Below are 23,673 nucleotides of genomic sequence, written 5' to 3'. Positions count from 1 at the left end.
TTTTTTGAAGGTGAGTATAATGCTTCTGAGTGCTTGTACTTTCTAGGCAGTGAAAGATTTCTCACGTCACCATCAAATCCTCTTTTTAAATTCATTTCACAGACTTCCTGTCTGGTCCATGGGTGTAATTCAGCCTTTCACTGTAAGTCTGTGAAGGTAGTGCTCTTGACCTTTAGGGATCCTGCTTAGCAAGTGCCATGATGAGATGTGTTGTAGTGCTGCTGGTAAAAGCCTTCTGATCAGAGGAAGTGGAAGCAAAATCACCAGCTATTGTAAACAGCGTTCTCTCAGGAATGTTCTGGAATTATAGAAGATAAATAAAACTGAGACTGCCGTCAGTATTTCTTTTGTTTTGTGGTATGATTTCCTTCCATATTTCCTTCCGAGGGTAATTGACAAAATCCGTTTTGCATGGGGTAGCAGCTTGAGGAGAGTTGCATCTTTCTGTGTTTTTTGGATCTAGTCAGTGGAAGACCAAGTATAGAGCCCTGATTCATTGAGTCTCAGGTCCATATTTGTCAGTACTTTATCTTTGCCTTGAGTGTTCAAAACAGAAGGAAGTATGACTGTCCAGCTGCTGTGAAGGAAAATACAGTGTCTGTGCTCAGGCTCAAAAAAATTGGTGTAGTAGCAAAAAGCAAATGTGAAGGTAATTTTGTGCTGTGCTGTTGTCGTCTTTGCCCATGCAGGGATGTTTCACTTTGTGCTTATTAAGCAAACATTCTGTCTGAGCTGCATGCAATTAGAGTACACAGGACTATATCTTAAGCCAATTAGTGAAGAAAAATAATGCTACAAGTATTTCGAAAGTACGAAACTATCCAAACTAGAAGATGAAGTTGTGCCCTCCTGAAGCATGCTCTTCTGCAGATAAATGAACACTGAGTATCACTGAAGCACACTCAGCGTATTTCACTTCTTCCTGGGCCAGAAACCATATCCTAAGAAATGTTTTTTCATTTTGGTTGTGTTTGAAATAACAGATATAGTTTATGTTTGATTTAAGGTCACTATAGCATTTGTTTTAAGCCTGGTTCTGTAAGTACACAGAAAAATACAAGTTTACATATTCTAATAAAAGGTGATTTGAGGAGTGGAGTTTTGTATTTCATCTTTCATGGAAGATTCCATCAGTCACGGTGCACTAATTGATATAGGCTATGGAATTCTGAATTGAGTGCCTTCAGTTGTGGCACAGACAAGGAAATGTCTTCAAATACTTCTGGGGGGGAGTGAAAGCTCTATTATAAATGAATGCTTATACTCTGATTTTTATTTGTAAGTAAGTTAATTTTATACCTGTAATGTTTTCTTCTTGTTGAGAAAAACATTCCTGGATACTGAATTTCTCTCTTTCAATGCCCTTCAGTCACTATGATGCATTTTTCTTCAAGCTCACTAATGCATAGCTAAGTAATATTTGAGAGATTTGGCTTATATTTGTGTATGTAACATTAGTTATGTCAGACGCCTTCAGTCTGTGTTGTTTCTTGGGAAGGTGAAGGGCATTGCAGGGAAGGTTCTAGCATGTATTAAGGGGTAAAGACATCTAGAGAACTTTGGCAAATACAAATTTTGTTGTAAGAAATTTCTTTTTAAAATTATGATTATTTTTTACTAAGGAAACTTGCATCTCAGTAAGATAACAATTAAAACTGTTAACAGCAAACTGCTGAAAAGGTGGCCTACTGTGTTATCAACTGATTTTTCATGTAGGAAGGGATAGATCAGCACCCTCTATAGTAGGACTAACATCAGTTTCATCTTCAAAGCATGTTAGGCTGGTTGAGTCAAGTCAGTAGAGAAATGCTGCCTGCCAGATTGGATGATAACAAGGCAGGACACTTCAAAAGCACTGTTGTTTGCCTGCTTGCTGACTTGTTTTTAGACAGTATTGTCATGTAGGATAGCTATTTTTTTCACTTGTATTTCTTCCTTTAAAAGTGTTAGGTACCTTTACATTATTTCTAGCTTAGGTGAGGTGTGTGTGCTTCTAAATTGATTCTTCCATCCATTTAAATTTTACCATATGTTGGTTTGCATCTTTGAGTCGTTAGCTGTTAGTTGGTCTCAGTAGTAATTCTATGTATGGTGCCCTGGCAGTGAGACCACTGGGGCAGCAAGAAAGGGCAATAATAAATGTGAAAGTAATAGTTAGCAACACCATTGCTTCAGCAAGGTGGGTGACTTTTCACAGTGCCTGCATAGTGGCGTAGTGCAGTTTATCTGTGCGGTGATCAGCCAGTACACACACCACTTGACATTTGTTTCATTATGTAACTGGCTTCTTCCCTGTTTGTTGTAGTTCTTTGTTCTACATGGAAATAATCACAGAGTTTAAGAGGTCAGTATTTTGGTATTTTCAAACATCCATTACATCATGGTGTTATTTTCCACGTCAGAGCACTTGTCTCTTAACAAGTGCTTCAAATGATCTGATTCAGATGAAGTTGGTTAAGTTATGGTCTTCCTTCCTGTTCCAGTGATGAACTGTAGGACACCAAGGTAGATGCATGTTAAGATTTCATATTATGTTCTCACATGCCTTACTTGCTGAAGTTTTCACTGTAAAGCTGTGTTGTGTGTAGTGTTCTGTATGCCTGTATAATTGTCACTGTCTTGGAAGATGGGTGATGTGAAGCAGTGTTTGGTGATGCATAGGTGCTTATAGGTGCTGACATGATGATATATAGGTGGTGGTGATACGAAGATACGAATACAATGCAAAAAATGGGTAAATACCAGTAGTACTGTGTTATTAGCTTTTACTGCTTGTTGTTTTTGTGCCTCTAAAACAGACTGCCTGGGCAGCAGCAGTTTGAGCACTGGCACAGGCTGCCCAGAGGCTGTGGAGACACCTTCCTGGAGGTCTTGCAAAGGCACCTGGATGTGACCCTGCTCTGGGTGCCCCTGCTGGAGCAGGGCCTGGGCCAGGCTGACCCAGAGGCCATTCCAGTCCCAACTGTGCTGTGATTCTGTTTGTTCCCACGTCTGGGCTCACGTGGGGAAACCAGCCCCCTGTACTAACCAAAGTTGGTGTTCCCATCTCTCATCTGCACAGAGCTGAGCTGCTCTATGGGAGACTGAGTGTCTATTGTGTGAGTTGTTCAGTGCAACCCAATAGGTAGAAGATCATTTTGGGGATTTTCCCGTGTCCAAGTTAGATGGCAGAGGAAGAGCTTTTATACTCTGTCACAGCCATCTTTGAGTGAAATCTCCTGATCCCAATTCCTGTCTTTCATGGCAGATGTAACGAGGTACAACTCTTCTTATGCTTTACTCCTCTGCTGACTTCTTGTCCAAACGGTCTTATGATACTGCAATAGTTGGTACCACAGTGCTTCCCCTCTGCATCTGTATTTGCAAAATGGGAGGATCAGCTGGGGCTGATAGTGCTTACCATAATAATTCCCAAGAAACCTTTCAGAGGGAGGGATACTTAGATATTACAATAGTTGTTATGTGTCAGATGTGAGTGTGTGGTTTAACATACTTTCAAGCTCCTGCTGCATACTATGTCCTGCCTTTGCAACTAACACTGTGCACAGCTTAAATTATTTATTTGTGGGAAGGAATAACATCCTTTATGACAGACAAAAGCAGAGCTGTAGAGGAAAGTCTGAGTAGCTTGTGGGGTTTTGTATTGGTTTAAAACATCCGTGCTGGTTTGTACTGATAAAACATTCATAAACAACTGCATTGAAATTAGTAATGTCATCCTCTGAAATTCATGTGAGACTGAACACTGAATGAAATAGCCTTGAATAATGAGAGAGCTGTATTGTTAATATACACAATCTTAGCATATTTTACTTACTAGGGAGATATTTATTGTGCTAGAAATCTAAATATAATGTTCTGGTCTGTACAAACAGAAACATCAAAGTCTCGATCACAATATTCTCCCTTCCAAAGCTAGAGTAAAGCAGCCACTCCACCCTTTGAAAACAGACAATTTCCTAAAAACCTGTTCTAGAATTAATGTATTTTTTATGAAGTAGAGATTTGAGCAATAGGATAAATGGCCTCCTCATTTCCTTTTTTTCTGATTTGTTTGTAAATAATATTCACCTTGCCAGAGCTCAGGGGTGGATTTCAGTAAGGCTGCAAAAAACAACAACAGGCATTCAGTAGTCATGGAGTGCTATAATCTCAAATGAGATCTTATATCCCTTACCACTAACATTGCCATTTGAGAGCAGCTGTGAAATCTTAAGAGCTGTTTTTAATGCTGCTTATGATTTTGAGTCAGTTTTATTGCTACGAAGTCCGTGGCCATTTGCTATATCTTTAATGTAAGGAAAGATACAGTTGGGAAGGAGTCACACCTGTTTTTAGGATACTTTGCTGTGTACTATGTGCTATTTTTTTATTTACTTAGGCCTGACTTCACACTGGAACATGCTCAAATGTTGGTTTGATAGGAGGTGTGTATGTATGTATGTAGACAGAGAGTGATGTTGTTTGCAACGTAAGTGATACAGGGTTGGATACATTTGATTTTCACTAAAGGCAATCAGTATGAGACCTGCAGAAAGATGTTTATTCTTTGAATTTTCCAGAGAATAGAATTTTTTATGTCTAAATAACAATGAAAACAAATTCTGCATCCTTTGAAATTCACTTTTCATTGCACCAGTTGCATCAGTTGGAAGCAAAGGGTAACCAAAGATACTTTCTCTGACTTCTTGGAGCATCATAACTAACAGAGTTGCTGGGCAACACCTGCAGCTAGTGCTAGGCCAGTGCTAGCTGTACTATGCTATCCTTTAATTTTACAGAAGTCAAGGTCTGTAAAAAAAATGCTCTGAGTAGTTTGTATTTTCACAGCAAGCGGAGCAGCCCCGTGTCTTTGCTTTCTGTGAATGGTCTGCATTTCTTAACTTTTGTGAGATACGTTGCACAGTGTGTGAATTCGCTCCTGGAGTGTAGCTCACCGTTTGGCCTTGCATCACCTGCTTTGAGATCCTACATTAACGTGGTTGCTGCTGAGGAAGCTGCGCTTTGAAACTAAGGAACACAGTATGCCAAAACTGTTTAATTCCATTTAAAAATACGTAAAAATGGTGCAACTTTGAGATGTTTTTGAACAGAATGTATCTGGAACCCTGTGTCTCTAGGGTGTTTTGGACTATATTTAAATAACTTTCTGGTGGTGAGAGAGTGCTAGATGCTCTTATTGTAAGCATGTAGGTATTATGTTATGGCACACAAGACTTGCTGGGTGACCTATCTGCTTTTGGATCTGTATGAAATGGCTTTGTGGCCAATCTAAACATGCTGAGAAAACAGAACTCAAAGGACTGGTTTTCCTGCATTCGCGGCTAATATTATCTTGCCTGTGTGCTTGCCTTTGGATTAAGAAACAGGTTAATTAAACATGCTTAGTTAATTTGCCATGTATGATTGATGGATTGGATCACAAACTCCACTGCCTCCGCCCTTCAGGCTTCTGGCAGGAGAGTGTTTCATCCATTCTCTCCAATTTCTTTTTGTTTTTCTATGTCCTGACTAGAGGGATTGCTTCAGCATGCCTAAGTTCAGCAAAACCTCAGTCTAAATTTCTTTTCTGAGATCCAAATTTACAGGTCTGGTGTTAACAAGGCCTACAGCTGTGACCAGTAGTTGTGTGTGTGTGTGTGTGTGTGTAGTCAAAGTAAATCAACGATTGCTTGGGGATAAATGCCTTTGACTGAACTAACTGTACAGTATACATATGTGAGCATCAAGATTGAAATGTCGTGTGAAATGCGTAATTATACCTCAGTGCACATGTTCTGACAAAACATCTGGTTCTTGAAGAGTGGCTTGTTTCCCCACGTGTGCTGTGGTCAGACTCATAGTTGTGACTGTGTTATAGATGCCTGCAATGCGTGTGAGCTGCCACTCCTAGCTGTACATGCTTGTCTTAAAATGTTTGGAGGAAAGGCATCTGTCTTTACAAAAAAACCTCACTTAATTTTTTTTTTTCTCAACTGGTTAACCTCACTGTATGCATAGTTGCAACATTAATGTTTTACTGCTTTTGATTTCCTAGGGCGCCAATGCCTCAGCTTTGGAGAAAGAGATTGGTCCAGAACAATTTCCAGTCAATGAACACTATTTTGGTTTAGTTAATGTAAGTTTCAGTTCCTAATTCTATTGCTTTGAAATGTTGTAGCTGGATTGGTTAGATCACAAGATTGCCCCTGAGTGAGTAGTTAAAAAGCTGAACGATGCAGTCATTGAATATACATTTTGAAATGTATTTAAATATTCAGCATATTTGTTAAAATATCTCAATGAAATAATAGTTGAAATTCAGCTGATCATTTATTTCACTTCACTTTTTACAGGGTAATTATGAAGCCCTTTCTTGCAATTAAACTGTGACTTAAAAAAACAAAAAGCTATTTGGAATATACTGTTTGTAGTTGGTAATATGCCAACTTAAGTGGATAAATACAGTACAGGAAAAAATCTGTGAAACTGTTGGTGATATTAAGTCTTCACATCTGCCATTTTTATTGAGATGTTAAAAAATACTGAGCCTGAAGGGGAAAGCAAGTGTGGAAAATCATATGAAATGGTTCAATTTGATGATTAATTTTCAGGAATAATTTAAAATGTAATTTCTGGTGTTACCCATGGAAAATGTATCTTGTTAGAAATTGTATGATTGTGTCTGAAATTAATTACTAAATATTTTATTTGGGGATATGTTGGAAAGTACATACAAAAACAAGGTTGATTTAACATGATCTGTCATCTTGCTTTTTGTAGTGAAACTAATTACTTGTAATGCTGTCCTGCTACTACAGCACATCTCTGCCTCTAGGTTCTTAGTACTGACGTGGTCTAGGAGTCTAAAATCCTGGTATATGCTGTACAGTCATTAAACAGTCTTACTGATAAGCTGACTTAGATGCAGCTCAGCTGTCATGACTTCAATTAGTCATTTTTTCCATTCTCGTGGAAGTTGAAATAGTGCATTGTTTCTCTTAAAAGAGAAGTATGACTGAAGTATGGACCAGATGAGCAGATGGTGAGGTGGATTTAGAACTGGCTGAGTGACTGGGTTTAGAGGTTGTCGGTCAGTGGCACAGAGTCTGGTTGAAGGCCAGTAAAGAACAGAATACCCCAAGGGTAGAGACTGGATCCAGTCATGTTCAATGTCTTCATTAACAACCTGGATGATGGGATAGAATGCACCCTCAGTAAATGCACAGATGATGTGAAACTGAGGGAAATGCTGTCTCGCTGGAGAGCTGTGCAGCCATCCAGAGGAACTTCAGCAGGTCTGGAGAGGGCCTGACAGGAACCGCATGGAGGCTTTGTGCAGGGACCTTTTCCAGGCTCCAGGATGTGCTGGGGGCACCCAGCTGGAAAGTGACACTCTTGAAAAAGGCCTGGAGTTCTTGGTGGACACCAGGTTGAACATGAGCCAGCAGTAGGCAAAGTAGGCCATTGGTATTCTTGGCTTTATTAGGGAGAGCACAGCCAGCAAATCAAGACCCTCCTCATCTACTTTGGTGAGGCTGAAGCTGGAGCACTCTGTCCAGTTCAGGGCCCTCTATGGTGCCAAGAGGACAGATTGACAGTTAGCACTGGGCAATATTGGTAGGACAAAAGGCAGCAGGGACACATTGTCTGGCACACAGGAGTGTGAGAGAGAAGTATCTGAGAAGCAGGCAGCACTTGCAGCCATCCAGAGAGGCCTAGGCAGGCTGAAGCAGTGGGCCCAGGAGAACCTCATGACATTGAACAAAGCCATGTGCACGTGGATTGTGTCAGCCCTCACTGTCAATACAAGCTGGGGATGAAAGCATTGAACACAGGACTTCAGAGTGCTGGTGGATGGCAAGCTGGACATGAGCAGTGCGCCCTCGCAGCCCAGAAAGATAACCACATCCTGGGCTGCATCCACAGCAGCATGGCCAGCAGAGAGAGGGAGTGATCCTGACCGTACACTGCGTTGGTGAGGCCTCACCTGGAGTCCAGATGTGGAATCCTCAGTACAGGAGGGACGTGGAGCTGTTGGAGTGCATCCAGAGGGGGGCCACAAAAGTAATCTGAGAAATGAAGACCTGATAACAGCCTTTCAGAATGTGAAGGGGAGCTATAAGAAAGAAGGAGAAAGACTCATTGAAAAGTCTTTTTATTAATTCTTGTCCTTTTATTAATTTATTTCAGTGCATTTTGAGTGTTCTATAAGCTGTATTTCGTATTTCTTTTTTTTCTTCAATTTTTTAATATAAACAATGTCCTTGCTAGCTTTCTGATTAACTTGCATAGTACTTGTTTGTCACTGAACTGGGAGAGAGCTGAAAAGAGGAGCTTTCCTTTTACTCCAAAGATATAAAGTCTTTTGTCCTTTTTCTCTGTTGATAGAACCTGTTCTTAATGCATTGTGAAGGGGAGAGTTTTCTTATAATTTCATGCCTCTATATTTGCTAATATTTCATATAAAAATTAAGAACATTATTTTCATATGTTGGAGGAGGTGCGTAGTAGGTATGTGCTTCAATTTGCTGTCTGAGTGACTGCTGCTGAAAGGTTAGATTACTTGCTGACAGCCTTATAAAGAATTTTGTCACTTTGTGTTAGATAATGGGTTTTCCTGCAGGAGGGCTGTATAAAATGAGTGAGTCTTCACTGACAATTCATGTTGCCTTCACAGAAGTGATGGGGAAGTTTGTCACATTGGGATGGGTTAGAGACAGCATCAGTGATGGCAAGACTTGAGGGAAGCTGTGCCTAGGACCTGGAAAGTCAGGGGAAGAGGAATGCACAGTGTTCTGACAAAAGAAGTTGTGGATGCTCTTAGAGCTGTCTCTGTTTGCACCATTTCAATTCAGTGACCTACCTCATTAAAAATGCCCATGGTCAGTTCTTTTCCTTCCCTCCTCTGTTTGAGACTTAATTAATACCTCTGACATAACTTCATATTCTCAATAAGTCAATAAGTTCACTGTTTTAAGAAAACTCCAGAAAGGCAGTTCTGTCACCTAAAATGAGAACTGAAAACATAAGAGCAGGTTAAAGGAGTTACTTCTGATGTTGATCACAGCTAATAAGATGTGGAGAAACCAATTTCTGAGGTGTCTGAGAAGGTCTCTTCTCACAGTACAAAGTCATGCTGTACCTATTCTGTATTCTTGTGGTTAGATGAATAGATGTGATATATGGATAGCTATTTTTACCTGGGCAGCTGTGAAATTGGTGGTATTTGTTTTGAGCCGGGTTAATGCATAATTCTGTTAATAAATTTACAGGAAGATAAAATTATAGCGTTGATCAAATTCACTACTCCTTTGTTGTTGTCATATTTGCATACAATACACTTCTTACTCTGTGGTGAAGCACATTTCTGTTTTGTGATCTTAAAAGTAAAGAAGAAATGACTTACAGAAAATTTGCTCATGTTGATTTTTTTGTGCTTTGGATTAAATGTTATTCCCCCACATTAACACAGTGCAAACTAATAAATCTCTCTCTTATTTTTATAGTTTGGGAATACATGCTACTGCAATTCAGTTCTTCAGGCACTTTATTTTTGTCGTCCATTTCGAGACAAAGTCTTAGCATACAAAAGTCAACCAAGAAAAAAAGAGAATCTCCTTACATGCTTAGCTGACCTCTTCCACAGTATAGCCACCCAGAAGAAAAAAGTTGGAGTTATACCTCCCAAGAAATTTATAACAAGATTACGAAAAGAAAATGGTAACTTCTTTTTTTTCTTGTGTAATATAGCAAGTATGACTTAGTTCTGAAGTTGAAATGGTGGCATATCTACATATTATGGATGTTCTTTGTGCTGTAGTGTGAAGTAGAGGTAACCTTAGAATAAGAGTGTAACCTTGGAGCTGTCCCGAAAGAATCATCGTCTCTCTTTGTGTATAACTGAGTCTTCTGTCAGTGTCTGCTTCTGAAATTGCATGCTAGTTTTGTCTAAGAACTGTATTTTCATAATCAGAATTCACTCTAAAGCTTTTATTTTTGTTATGAAAAGATTGTTATGATTTGAATGTGGTGAGCAGTCTGCCAAATTGACTGTATGGAATGCACATCGAGGCATCCCTGCCATAATCTAGCTTAAAATCCTATAAATTTTAAGTTGTTAGGTTTGTTTTTTTTTTGTTTGTTTGTTTGGTTTTTTTTGCTTTTCTTATCTTGATTTACTTCTTAAATTATTAATGCATTTTAAAATCAATAAGCAGTTTTATCTAACTTCTTAATGTAATAAATATCCCGAATTTTTAGAGTTTTCCAGAGATTTTTAACGTTTTATGTTTCTTATAAAAAAAAAAAAAAAAGAGAGATTCTTATCTCTGACCTGTGCAGAATAGGAAACTCATTCAGTTCTGCAGTGAGTTTACTTGAATGTCTTTGCATTTCAATGCATTTGTAGAAATAATCCATTATTCTTTCACTATTTGATCAGTGAATGTTAACTGTGTAGAGAATGGTTCAAATGGAAAGTAGAAAGTAGATCACAGGAACCTTACTTTTTTTTTTAATAAAGTTGTTTGTAATGCTCAGTTATTTAATGACACTCAAATTCTAAGCAGGAGAAGGCAATGTTGGAAAATATTCTGTAGAGAGATCAGATGTTCACCTCTTGTTTGCTTTTTTTGTCTCTAGCTGATGATACTCTTACCTCTTCTATAGAATTAAATGGGTAATTTTTTTTGAGCAGTGATAACGTGGACATCATATATGCTTTTACTTGCTCATTGTAAAGGTGTACAATTTTGAGCTTTAGAGAAGAGTTAGTTGCAGAAAGTATCGGATAGGTTGGCACTGCATACCTAAATTCTGTTCCAGTACGCATCCAGCTGTACCAGGGCAATGACTGAAAACATAATCTCCACGTATTCCACTTTACAGTGCTGCTATTCAGTCTTTGTTTTCTAAGCCTGAATCCAACATACATCTATTAATTACCTTGAAGCTTAACAGGCTGGGAAGCAGCTACTGGCTTGAGGTCAGCTGAAGGTAAACTGTTATGTTTGCTTAAATTTATTCTAATCATAAAATGAACCAACTGAGTAGGTATCCCTAAGAGATCTGTTATGTGGCATGGTGAAGAATCTCTGGAGTGTTTAACCTCAGGAGATTTGCAGCTTTGATGTACTTGATTAAATAAAGATTTCGTAGGTGGTTAGATTCAGAGTTGAACTTTTCCTTCTCAAAAATAGTGCTGTAGGTGTTCATTAAATAACCTACTTGATTCATATGCTTGGCTACTTCATTGCAGCTCTCCAGATGATACAGATTAGCATCACCTTCTCTTGAACTTGCTAGTAATTCAGGTTTTTATGTATTTCAATTCGACGTTTACTTCTGGATGCAATCAAATGAATGATGGCAAAGCTATGAAGTAGTCCCTGTATGCACTTCTAAACTTAAACTTCACTGAGGACTTTTTTTTAATGCTTATCTTTCCAATCCTGGAAACTATCCCTCCAGTGAAGGCTGGTCTCTTTTAGTCTCATAATATTCTTGTACTAAAAGGAAATTGGAAGTTATAGTTTTTTGCAATTGGAGCAATTGCTAGAAAGACATCTGTGATATTAGCCCATTATATAGAATGCTTTTCAAATTGGCAGGTAAATTTCCTTGCTAAGAACTCCTGGTCAGAAAGGGAAAAGTGACTGTTAGTAAATCAAGTTCAGTGCCGTTAGTTTTTCTTAGTCCTATAAAAAAGGATTTGTCGACTCAGATGATGTCTCAGTTTATTGAAGTCCACTGAAATATGTGCCAGTGATACTATTTGCTGTCAGCTGAGTGAATCCTATGACAACTATGCTTAGAAATGTCAACAAACAACTGTTTGTGCATACTTTTATTACACATTATATATTATCCAGAAACAGAAATGTTCAAATCATTCCTTTGCTTGTAGTTTGTGTTAATCATGCGATAGAATATATAAACCACTGAAATATTTCCTATCCTGAGTTCATCTGTGAAAATATCAATATGTAATGCCATTTGAAATGCCCTTTGTTATCCAAGACATTGGTCTAAGCTTGTCAGAAGTAGAACACCCCTGTTGGAGATCCAAATCCTTATGGACTGACTTCTGGAGTATGGTCCAAAGCAAGCTATAAAATTTCAGGCAGCACTGTATGTGCCCCAGTGTTTCAGTAGCAGAGTAATGGCCAAGTTTTCTTGCAGAATGGCTTATTTTTCTGGTAATTCTCATCAGCTGTTTACAAGAATGTAAGCTGTCTTTCTCCACCCCTGAGAATTGTTGGCTTAGTAAATGAAGTCCTGATTTTGATGGTGCTTTTACACAAATCACAAATGATTCAAACCTGAAACAAAGACTAATTTTGAAATTTTCCTTTTCTAAAAAAACTTGTTTATAGTATAGCACTGACCAATTCATTTTTAAAATATCCTGTTTCTTTTATTTTTTTTTTAATCTTATAGAGCTTTTTGATAACTACATGCAGCAGGATGCACACGAGTTCTTAAACTACCTGTTAAATACAATTGCGGATATCTTGCAAGAGGAAAGAAAACAAGAGAAGCAAAATGGTCGCTTACCCAATGGCAATATTGATAATGAAAATAACAGCCCACCAGACCCAACGTGGGTTCATGAAATCTTTCAGGGAACGTTAACAAATGAAACCAGATGTCTTACGTGTGAAACTGTAAGTCTGTATTTCCTTCATAAAGTAAATTCTTCACATTACAGAACTTCGTTTCATGATTCATTTGTCTCAACAGACTGGTAGATTAGATTCATTTCTTTCCTCAGATATCTTACATGTGTATGAATGGTTTTGTTTTTAATTTGCCAATGAGAAATTTCCAGCAGCAGGTGCATGATTTGTATAGAAAAGGTATTGATCAGTATTAGGAAAATGCCCAGTTGAATTTTGTTTGTGTAGTCATAACTTCAAAATTGAGATTAGAGAAGTGTAAGTTGATGTATTTGTAGGAGCAGTGAAGCCTGCTGCACAGGGCTGGGGAGTTTTTCTCCAAAGTGATGTCTTACAGACTTAATGTCATATTTAGTCGTGCATTCCAGAAATGAACATTCCGAATCAGTTCCTGTAGACTTCTAGTTGTGAAATTTAAATCCATTGAAATCATAGCACTGTTGTTTCCTCTTAAATGTCTGCCCACAGAAATTCTTTTCTTACTGGACCATGAGAAATAAGCTTCATTTTTAAGTGTGCTGTGCTAAAATTTTCTTGGAGAATAGTTCTACAGTAGAAGAAATAAGTTATTCTGGAGAAAAACTTATAATTGAATTTTGCCTGCTTCAGAAAAAGCAGCACAGTATGAAAATTACAGTAATTCTCTCATGGTCTGTGCCCTTAGATATTGTAAAAAGCTAAATGACTGTATTTTTTGTGTGACTCTCTATACCTATTTGCCTTAATTACATAATGCACATATTTCAGCAATGGAAAGGAGGAATTAGTCAGACGAAAACTATATACTTGTATTTTTTTCTGTCTTCTGGAAATACCATCTTTTTGATGTGGGGAAAAAAAAAATCAACAAAAAAAAGTTTCCTAATGTGATATGTAATGCAACTGCAGACTTCAATAGATCCTGATATTTTGAGTAATTTAAGTGCTGATTTCTGCCTACCACCTTTTATTTCTGGTTTATGCTCCCTTGTTATTACTTCATGGCAACTGCAAATTACTTTTCTTTAGTTCTTGCACTGATTTTTTTTCTATTTATTTATCATAAAATATGTCTTTATTCTCTTAATAGGACTGATGTAATTACCATTCCTCACTGTGGCATCATGAATTATTGCTGTCAGGATTTTGATCTACGTGCAGTCTTAACACTGCAAAAAAATCTAAAAATGCTGAAGAATTCTTTGCCAGCATTATTTTGTTAGTTACTGGACCTATCACAATTCTGAGCCTTCCTAATATTGCTTGGTTCTGTTTTTCTGCTAGCTGTTGCTGAATGGGATATGCCACATCTGCTCAAAGCTGGCTAGTTGAATTTTAAAGAATATCACAGGCATAAATTTTCTTCTGTATTCGTAGCCCTAATAATCTGGAATAATAATCTACTAAGCATATCAGCTTCTGTCTGATTAAAACACAGTGAACTGAAAACAGGCACTTAGAAAGAAACACACTTAGACATAGCAAGTATGTAATACCAGTGTGAATAAACACAGTGAACACAAATGACTCTTTAATGCTTCTTGAAGGTGTTGGCGGTTACATTTCAAAGTGTAACTTAAAATGCTATATAGCAGGTTATGCAACAAGAAGTGAGTTAGTGCTTCTTAATGATAAGATAATAACCTTAGTTTTTGTTGTTTTTTTACTTAAAAGTGGAATTTAATGCAAACTGAGATATATTTTGTTTTTCTGTTTTACTTCCAAATAGGAATGATCATCTTCTAACCATTCAAAACAGTGCAATCTTTCTAAAGACCGACAGAGCAAGATTTCATTGTAATTTTGGTTGTCCTGTTTATAGAAAAGAGTTTCTTTCCAGGATGCATGGATTCATTAGCCCTTTTATTTAACTGGCTATTCTAGAAATTTATCCTAAGTTTAAACATGGAATATAGTGGAATACAAAAAAAAAACCAACTGATTTGTCTTGGATCAAGTTACACTAAACAAGTTAGAAATCTGATTGTAAATTGTCTTTATGTTCTCTAGAGGTGATATCCTGTTATGATTCCTTCCCCTTCTGCGATATATGAAATATGATGGAGTGAATATTACCTTTTTATTGTGGGTAGTTGATGGGAAAAAAATATGTAGAAGTTCATTGATTTTTTTATGGTGTTCTCCTCAAAATTTCAGGAAGTTGTATCAGAGAACCAGAAAATAATGTTACTAACAAAGGGGAAACAGTTGTGGGCCAAAAACATTGGATCAAAATGATGATGGTTTTCTTTTTCAGCAGTTGGTTTTATTCTCATTTTCATGTAACTCTCCATGATATAAAGTTGTTATACTTCAGGCTGAGGGGTAACATTAAAGAAAATCTCAGTGGTCTCTCTTACAGGAGCAGTATGGAGACTTATCTATCAATAAATCATGCCCTTCCTTTCAGCTTCACTGAAAAATAGTTTCTATCTTAGCATATATGGGAGTCTACAACTACAAGAGTCTTTTTTGTGCATGAGGTAGCATTCTGAGTTTTGTCTGTGGCACTGGCCATTAGGCTACAGGTGAGCAATCTGTGCAAAATTACATCCAGGATGTGAGAACAAGGCTTGGTCCCTTTAACTAGAATCACAGAATGGCCTGGGTTGAAAAGGACCTCAAACGTCCTGCTATGTGCAGAGTCACCAACCAGCAGACCATGCTGCCCAGAGCCACATCCAGCCTGGCCTTGAATGCCTCCAGGGATGGGGCATCCACAGCCTGCTTGGGCAACCTGTTCCAGTGCGTCACCACACTGTGGGTGAAAAACTTCCTCCTAATATCTAACCTAAACCTCCCCTGTCTCAGTTTAAAACCATTCCCCCTTATCCTATCACTATCCACCCTCGTAAATAGCTGTTCCACCTCCTGTTTATACGCTCCCTTCAAATACTGGAAGGCTACAATGAGATTTCATTGGAGCCTTCTCTTCTCCAAGTTAAACAATCCCAGTTCCCTCAACCTTTCATCATAGGAGAAGTGCTCCAGCCCTCTGATCATCTTAGTGGCCCTCCTCTGGAACCATTCCAACAGTTCTGGATCTTTCTTGGGCTTGGAGCCCCAGGCCTGAATGCAGTATTGCAGATATGTTGGAACTCCAGGTATAGAATGTTGGAATGCCTGAATTCTACATCACTATTCAGCTGCATATATTGTGTTAGGAGAACTCATGAGGGTTTTTCAATAGACTGGGACTTCATTCTGCAAATGATGAGGTTTTCTGACCATGTCCATCTTCATTTTACATCCTGTATATAGTTGGAATACATAGCATAGAAGATAAGATTACTTTAGTCTGAGGATTTGATGTTGATGATAAATCATGTAAATACATGATTTATAAGAAAATAGTAATGTTTATTGGAAATAGAACCTCTGGAGAGAAAGGGGGCATGGTTAGAATGGGAGGTTAATTTTAAATTTTTTTTTTTTTTTTTTGTAAAACTATGTGAGTAAATTGGCAGTTCAGATACTGGTGGCTGAAAAAACTTAAAAACAAAGAATAGCAATTTCTGAACTATGAATATAGATGGAAAAAATGCACTTGATAAACCATAGAATGGCTTTTCATGATTTGAAATGCACAACAGCCAGTTGTTGTGCTGACTTTCATTTTCTCCTGCCTTTGCCAGTGGGAAAAGGGGGAGAAGTAGGGTGTGGGGAAGGGGGAAGGGAGGTGGAGGGGGAGAGAGTGGAATTTGTGGTATGAAATAAAACCTACTTACTGAAAAAGAGAAGGAGGCGAGAAATAATATTACATATATATGTGTATATTTGTGTATATACACACACATGATTGCTCACCTGCTGACTGATAGCCAGCCAGTCCTCAAGCAGAAACTGCAACCCTCTGGCTAATTCCCCCTCCTCAGTTTTGTGGCTTTTTTTTCACATGGTGTCTTATGGTATGGAATATTCTTTTGGCCCGTTGAGGTCAGCTGCCCTGGTTGTGTCCCCTTCCCCTAGGATTTCCACTAGACTCCTTTGCGTACCATTCTTAAGTTTGATAGTTCTGAAAGTGATGTTTGCAGTGGGTTATTTTGAAACATGGCTTATCTCCATGCTCCTAAACTGTAGTACTTCCCTGGAGATGGGACACACACAACCTGCTGAAGATGCGGGAGGCTTCTTTTCCCATCCAAAAAGCATCTTGAAAAATTTCTGGAAATCTAAACTTAAACATTTAAATTATATTTTAGACCTGATGCATACTGGTGTAGCAATCCATTTTCTGTGTGTGCACTTATTCTTGGAAATTTATCTATAGAAGAGTGGGAGGAATTTTTCCCCAGTCCTCTCACAGATATTAGCAGAAGATCCTATTTAACTCCATTTTGTTTCGCCAGTTATATTAGTTCTCAGAAGTAGTTGTCTTGACCAGCTGTGTTGTTGTTCTTCATGTATGCTGCCCTTAGCAACTGTGCCCTTCTCGTCTCTTGAGTCAGAGAACAAGTTTTCAGTACTGCAACCAGGCATGTTTTCTGAAAACATTCACCTTTGTATGTAGGAGTCATAAAAGGCAGTAGACATTCTCACTAGCAACACTGAATATCTCAAGGTGCAAAAGGTAAAGACTACCAGTTGCTAAAGGGGAGACACTAGCTATTTCATGAATGTTTTAATAACATTGCTGATTATCAGGACCACTATGGATTTCATCCATCACCATTTTTCAGGATTTGTGATGAAATTTCTTCTTCGATTACATTTACATTTAGTCTGGGGTAGAGGAGGCTGAAGGGAGACCTTATTGCTCTCTTCCAATGCCTGAAAGATGCTTACAGAGAAAACGGGGTTGGTCTCTTCTCACTGGTGACAGGTGACAGGATGAGGGGAAATGGCCTCTTCTGGCCTGCCTAAATCAGGGGAGGTTTAGGTTGGATATCAGGAAAAGCTTCTTTACAGAAAGGGTTGTGAAGCACTGGCATAGGCTGCCCAGGGAGGTGGTTGAGTCAACATCCCTGGATGTGTTTAAAAACCGTTGTGGTGCTCAGGGACATGATTTAGCAGAGGGTTGTTAGAGTTAGGGTAGGATGGTTAGGTTGTGGTTGGACTTGATGGTCTTTAAGGTCTTTTCCAGCATGAACAATTAAATGATTCTACCTCCTTGGGCACATGTACGTTTCCCTCTTTCTGAACAAAATTAGAAACAGAGATCTTGCAAGTGTCTGATGTGCTAAGACATTTCACTTGTAACAAGTTTTGGGAAGCCATTATAAGGTAGAAGATATATTCTGTCAGGAGTGAAACTGGAAAAGAGTTGAATGAGTTTAACAGGTTTAAACCTTTTAATCTGCTCTTTTTTTTTTTTCCCTGCAGATAAGCAGTAAAGATGAAGACTTCTTAGATCTTTCTGTTGATGTAGAACAAAATACTTCAATTACTCATTGCTTAAGGTAGATGCAAAAATCTGAACTATATTTTATCTGTCTTTTTTTTTTTTTACCTTGAAAGAAGGAAGTAAAATTAAAAGCTCATGGACATTTGACTTAGCAAATTTTAGTTTGTATAAGCGTAATTAAATGATGGGGCTTTTTTGCATGCATTTATACATATATTTTAGGTAAGAAGCTAGTATCTCTGTAATGTTGTTTTTTTCTTTCAGGGGTTTCAGTAATACAGAAACTCTGTGCAGTGAATACAAGTACTACTGTGAAGAATGCCGCAGTAAGCAAGAAGCACATAAAAGGTAGGTTAGATCAGAAGGAAGAACACAATGCAAGTATTTTCATGAAAATACTCGTGTTTCTGCATGTGTCTGTGTGTGTATGAGGCAGGAGGAGAAAGTGCTTTCTCTCCTAAATGTTCTCGCTCTTCTTCCTCTAAAGTGTCACTTGGTTATGTTTCTCTTACTTCAGTTCAGTGAGCCTCCTTTTGTAAGTAATGAGAATCTATCGAGAGTGTTCTGGGGGGCCTTTGATCATTATTTATTTTTCTCATTCTAAAAGTAATATTCTTAAGGCCAAAAATAAGATAAAAAGAGAAGTTGGGCTATGAGTGATGAAGGAAGAATTGCTGCTGATGATGAAATTTCACTAATTTTTTTATGGGACTCTTTGCATTTCTGTTCCTCTGAATAACTAAATAATTTTTACCGTTGCTGCAAGAAACGGTTTGATAATTCTGACTGAATTGGTGAAAGGTCTTATGCTTGTAGCGTTACTTTCTGAGTTTTTACTTAGCTGTGGTAAACATCTGTATGGCAGTGCTCATGGAAAGCGTTAGAAGTTCCGTGGAAATCTGGAGTTCATTTGTGTAAAATATTTCTTGTCTGTCTAATATTTAATTTAGTCTTGTTTACATCTTTGAAAAAAACCTCTTGATTCTATGTACTGTGCTGTATGTTTTTTTAATCTGAGAAAGGATTTGTCTGTGCATAGATGAGTTGAAGGGATGGGAACATGGAGCTGGGGACATGCTGTACTGGTTATACCACTGGTTCTTGTTTGTGAGTTTACCATAGATTTAACATGTGGCTTTTGGCATGTTTCATCTGCAGTCTGCATTCATATGTTGCTTAAGCTTACTAATTGATGTGTACGAGGGTGGTTGTGAACTAAGGTCTGTCCTGTTGTTTTCTGTTGCCTTAGCTCTTTTTCTTTGTGGGAGGTAATATGATCCCTAACCATTAATAAGTTGTGTTGACATAAGCCTGTACTGTAGGCATGGACATACTGGCAAAACACAGCCTTTTCTTGTTTTCAATGTAACTGGTTTTACTGCAGTCACAATTTTCTTCCATCTCTATAGCATAATGTTTATCCATCATAGTGTCTTCTCAGCTAGCAAAGGTGACTTTCTTCTCTGTTGAAAAAGCTCCTACTATCAAACACAGTTCTTTTATTAAAAGAGAACTTTAATTTTGCAAAAAGAATCAGAGCAGAAATTATATCCATATATCAGTAATAAAAAGTAACTGTGCTTCTGCCGTCAGCCCTTCTCCAGCATTTTTCATTTCCTAGTTTCCTTGCAGACAAAGGAGAAAAATTGAGTCTAGCAGGGTTTCCACAGCTACTATCAAGTCTATTTTTAATGAGAAAAAGGGAGGGAAGGATTTTGTCCATAGTCCCTTATCTCTTGAAAAAGAATTATGCTGTACAAACATATTTACTGACATTGCAAAAATGCAGTCTTAGTAGACACATCTGAAACCTTCATTGGGCTGTACTGTTGACACTTTGGAGCTACTTTGATGGCTCAAGGCAGTTTGATAAAATTATGTGCCTTAGATCAGTACAGCACAGAAGGAGAGAACTCTAGCTTGGTTGCTGTTAATATGGGCAAATTTATCTCCCAGAGAATTTAAGTCTCTGTTGCCAGGTCAGCTATGTTTTACTGATGTGAATTTGTAGGCACTGATGCAAAATTTCACTCCGTCAAACTAAGGGAAAGGGGCCAGCAAGCCATCAATAAAATTAGGTTATCACTTTCAGGCTTTGACTTCAATAAAATAATGCTGCAATGTTTGTACAAAATTACTGAGCTAAAGCTTAGCATTATCTTGTCTTGGCAGCATGAGGTGTGGGGAATAACATGTGCTGTCTGTATCTCTTGGTAGTGTTAAATGAAGGGCTTGATGTGAAAACTTGAAGTAGTATAAATGTGACAAAGTAATATTGCCTTTTCTAAAGCGCTTGTTTGACTTGACTGGTTTAATGGGAAACTGAACTGTAACAGAATCTTTGGAACAATGATACTGCATTTGGTGCAGTATCTCCACTGTATACTAAGTGGTGTTTAGGTTTGCTTTAGGAAACTCAGGAAAGCTATAGGGAGGTATGTCTAAAAGCTCTGTCTAAAGTATGTATGTCTAAAGAAGTATGTCTAAAATTCTCTGTGTTAGTTTAACTCTGATAGGTAGCTAAACTCCACCACGTTGTGCTCCTGTTCCTTTTTCTCGGGACATGGGGGGGAAATATGTTGAATAATTTCATGGTAGAGATAAGGGAGATCAGGCAAAAGGCACTCAGCACAAGGAATACTGATATAATTTATTGCTTACTGCTAACACAATTGCACACGGACAAGAGCAGTGAGAAACTAAAGCCAAGCTACAAACACTTTCCCCTATCCACCCTCTCCTACCTCCTTCCCCCAGGGCAGCATGGGGCTGAGTCAGTCCATAATGTCAGTCTGTGCTGCTGCTCTGAGGTCACTCTCTGCCCTGCTCCATGCATGCTCGTACTCCCATGGATGTCATTCTTCCCAAACTGATCCCACATAGGCTTCCCACAGGCTCTAGCTCTCCAAGCACTGCCCCTCTAATACAACTCCAGTTTTAGTTTAGCAGTGCAGAACAAATTCAGTATTTGTTACATGGATGGTGATGATTTGAGCACCTTATTAATACTTGCAACGTTTTTTTAAAGACTTAACTGTCTAAGTTACTTGTTTGTTAATGTCAGCAGAATTGTTTGCCTCAATACTGGAAATATTGGTTTTTGTTTTCTTGTTTTTTTCAGGATGAAAGTAAAAAAACTGCCTATGATTCTGGCTCTCCATTTGAAGAGATTTAAATATATGGATCAGCTGCACAGATACACAAAACTCTCTTATAGAGTAGTTTTTCCTTTAGAGCTTCGTTTATTTAACACCTCCGGAGATGCTACCAATCCTGACAGAATGTATGACCTCGTTGCTGTGGTAGTTCATTGTGGAAGGTAATAACAGTATATTATGAAGGAGATTTTTGTATAAAAGCTAAGGTGTTTTTTATTTTTTTTAATGAAGGAAAAAAAAAGAAAGAAACTCGCAAAATCACATAGCTAATAGCATTTAAAGATCTCTTAAAAATTTCTTAGAAAAGAAAGCATTGTGAGGAGGTGCTACTAATCCGGACAGAATACATGGCCTTGTTGCCACCACAGTTCACTTTGGAAAGTAGTAACAATGAATTCATATGAGTATTAATGTGAGGCTAACCATATCAAAAGAAAAATGAAACGTATCCCATATCATACAACTCTAATAACAGATTCTCCCTAATCCAGACCTACAAATTCTTTGAGTGTTGTTAACAGTTTAAGGCAGTTCCAGAGCTGCATTAAATACTTGTTCACTTTCAATTGCATGGTTCAGGTAAGTGCATCATTTCCTTATCTGAAATCTGCTTAACAATCAGGGTGCTCTTAGAGTTCTTTGTTCATGTTGCAGTTATGGAGAATTTTCTTGTCTGCCCTAAACTGAAGAGCAGTGCATTATCACAGAGTCACAGAATTGTAGGGGTTGGAAGGGACCTCCAGAGATCATCGAGTCCAACCCCCTGCCAAAGCAGGTTCCCTACAGCAGGTCGCACAGGTCGGCATCCAGGCAGGTCTTGAACATCTCCAGAGAAGGAGACTCCACCACCTCCCTGGGCAGCCTGTTCCAGTGCTCCGTCACCTCACTGTAAAGAAGTTCTTGCGCACATTTGTGCAGAACTTCCTATGCTGCAGTTTCTGGCCGTTCCCCCTTGTCCTGTCTCCACACACTGCTGAAAAGAGTCTAGCTTTGCCACTCTGTCCTCCACACCTTAAGTATTTATTGACCTGGATCAGGTCCCTTCTCAGTCTAATTTTCTCAAGGCTGAACAGACCCAGTTCACTCAGCCTTTCTTCACAGGGGAGATGCTCCAGGCCCTTCACCATCTTCGTGGCCCTCCGCTGGACTCTTTCCAAGAGATCCTTGTCTTTTTTGTACTGGGGAGCCCAGAACTGGACACAGTACTCCAGATGAGGTCTTACCAGGGCAGAGTAGAGGGGGAGGATCACCTCCCTCGACCTGCTGGCCATGCTCTTTTCAATGCACCCCAGGATGCCATTGTCCCTCTTGGCCACAAGGGCACACTGCTGGCTCATGGCCAACCTGTCGTCCACCAGGACGCCCAGGTCCCTTTCCGCAGAGCTCCCCCCCAGCAGCTCATCCCCCAACCTGTACTGGCGCATGCAATTATTCCTCCCCAGATGCAAGACTCTACACTTGCTTTTGTTAAACCTCACCTGGTTTCTTACTGCCCAGCTCTCCAGCCTGTCCAGGTCTCGCTGAATGGCAGCATGGCCTTCAGGCATGTCAGCCAATCCTCCCAACTTTGTATCATCAGCAAACTTGCTGAAGGTGGCCACTATCCCCTCATCAAGGTCATTGATGAAGATGTTGAACAAGACCAGACCCAACACAAATCCCTGAGGATCACTGCTGGTTACAGGTCTCCAACCAGACTCTGCAGTGCCAACAGCGACTCTCTACGCTCTGCCAGTCAGCCACTTTTCAACCCACCTCACTGTCCACTCATCTATCCCACACTTCCTCAGCTTTGTTATAAGGACGTCGTGAGTGACAGTATCGGGGTAAAATCAGGCTGAAATCAGGGTAAACTATATCCACTGCTCTACCCCCATCCACCCAGCCAGTGACAACATCATAGAAGGCTACCAGGTTGGTCAAGCGTGATGTCCCCCTAGTGAACCCATGCTGACTACTCCTGATTACTTCCTTTTCTTCCAGTTGTCTGGAGATGGCATCCAGCACAAGCTGTTCCATCACCTTTCCAGGGACAGAGGTGAGGCTGACTGGCCTATAATTGCCTGGATCTTCCTTCTTGCCCTTTTTGAAGACCAGAGTGACACTGGCTATCCTCCAGTCTTCAGGCACCTCCCCCATTCTCCAAGACCTCTCAAAGGTGACAGAGAGTGATTCAGCAATCACCTCTGCCAGCTCCCTCAGCACCCATGGATGCATCCCATCGGGTACACTGATGCTGCCTAGGCGCTCTCAGACCACCTCTTCCCTGACTAAAGGGAAGTCTTCCATTCCCCAGACCCTCTCACTAACCTCCAGGGTCTGGGATTCCTGAGGGGGAGCTTTTTCATTGAAGACAGAAGCAAAGAAGGCATTCAGTATCTCCGCCTTCTCAGCATCCCCCGTTACCAGAACACCCCTGTCACTTAGCAGGGGAGCCACATTCTCCCTAGTCTTCCTTTTACTGTTAACATACTTAAAGAAGCCTTTTTTATTATCCTTTATCCCCTTTGCCAGATTCAGTTCCAGGTGGGCT

The 23,673-nt window shown here is 39.2% G+C and overlaps 1 protein-coding gene across 4 annotated transcripts in view; it reads left to right on the top strand.

The window, feature by feature from the left end:
* USP12 (ubiquitin specific peptidase 12) overlaps window positions 1-23,673 on the top strand; it is a 335,443-nt gene that overhangs the window by 5,400 nt on the left and 306,370 nt on the right. For 2 of the 4 annotated variants that reach the window (XR_008203559.1, XR_008203560.1), the window contains exons 2-7: window positions 6,038-6,118; window positions 9,489-9,702; window positions 12,421-12,647; window positions 17,961-18,037; window positions 18,247-18,330; window positions 21,104-21,848. Coding sequence is in view for 1 of the 4 variants with exons in the window: in XM_052671441.1 (XP_052527401.1) it covers window positions 6,038-6,118; window positions 9,489-9,702; window positions 12,421-12,647; window positions 17,961-18,037; window positions 18,247-18,330; window positions 21,104-21,301 (881 nt within the window). In the remaining 3 variants the exon portion in view is untranslated. Of the gene's footprint in view, window positions 1-6,037; window positions 6,119-9,488; window positions 9,703-12,420; window positions 12,648-17,960; window positions 18,038-18,246; window positions 18,331-21,103; window positions 21,849-23,123; window positions 23,179-23,673 lie in introns of all 4 variants that reach the window. The other 2 variants (XR_008203558.1, XM_052671441.1) reach the window with 2 other exon arrangements.

This window comes from Tympanuchus pallidicinctus, unplaced genomic scaffold (genome assembly GCF_026119805.1).
Source record: "Tympanuchus pallidicinctus isolate F22 unplaced genomic scaffold, pur_lepc_1.0 scaffold11, whole genome shotgun sequence".
NCBI lineage: Eukaryota > Metazoa > Chordata > Aves > Galliformes > Phasianidae > Tympanuchus > Tympanuchus pallidicinctus.
Note: the sequence above shows the minus strand (reverse complement) of the source record. Positions and strands in the feature narration are given on the sequence as shown.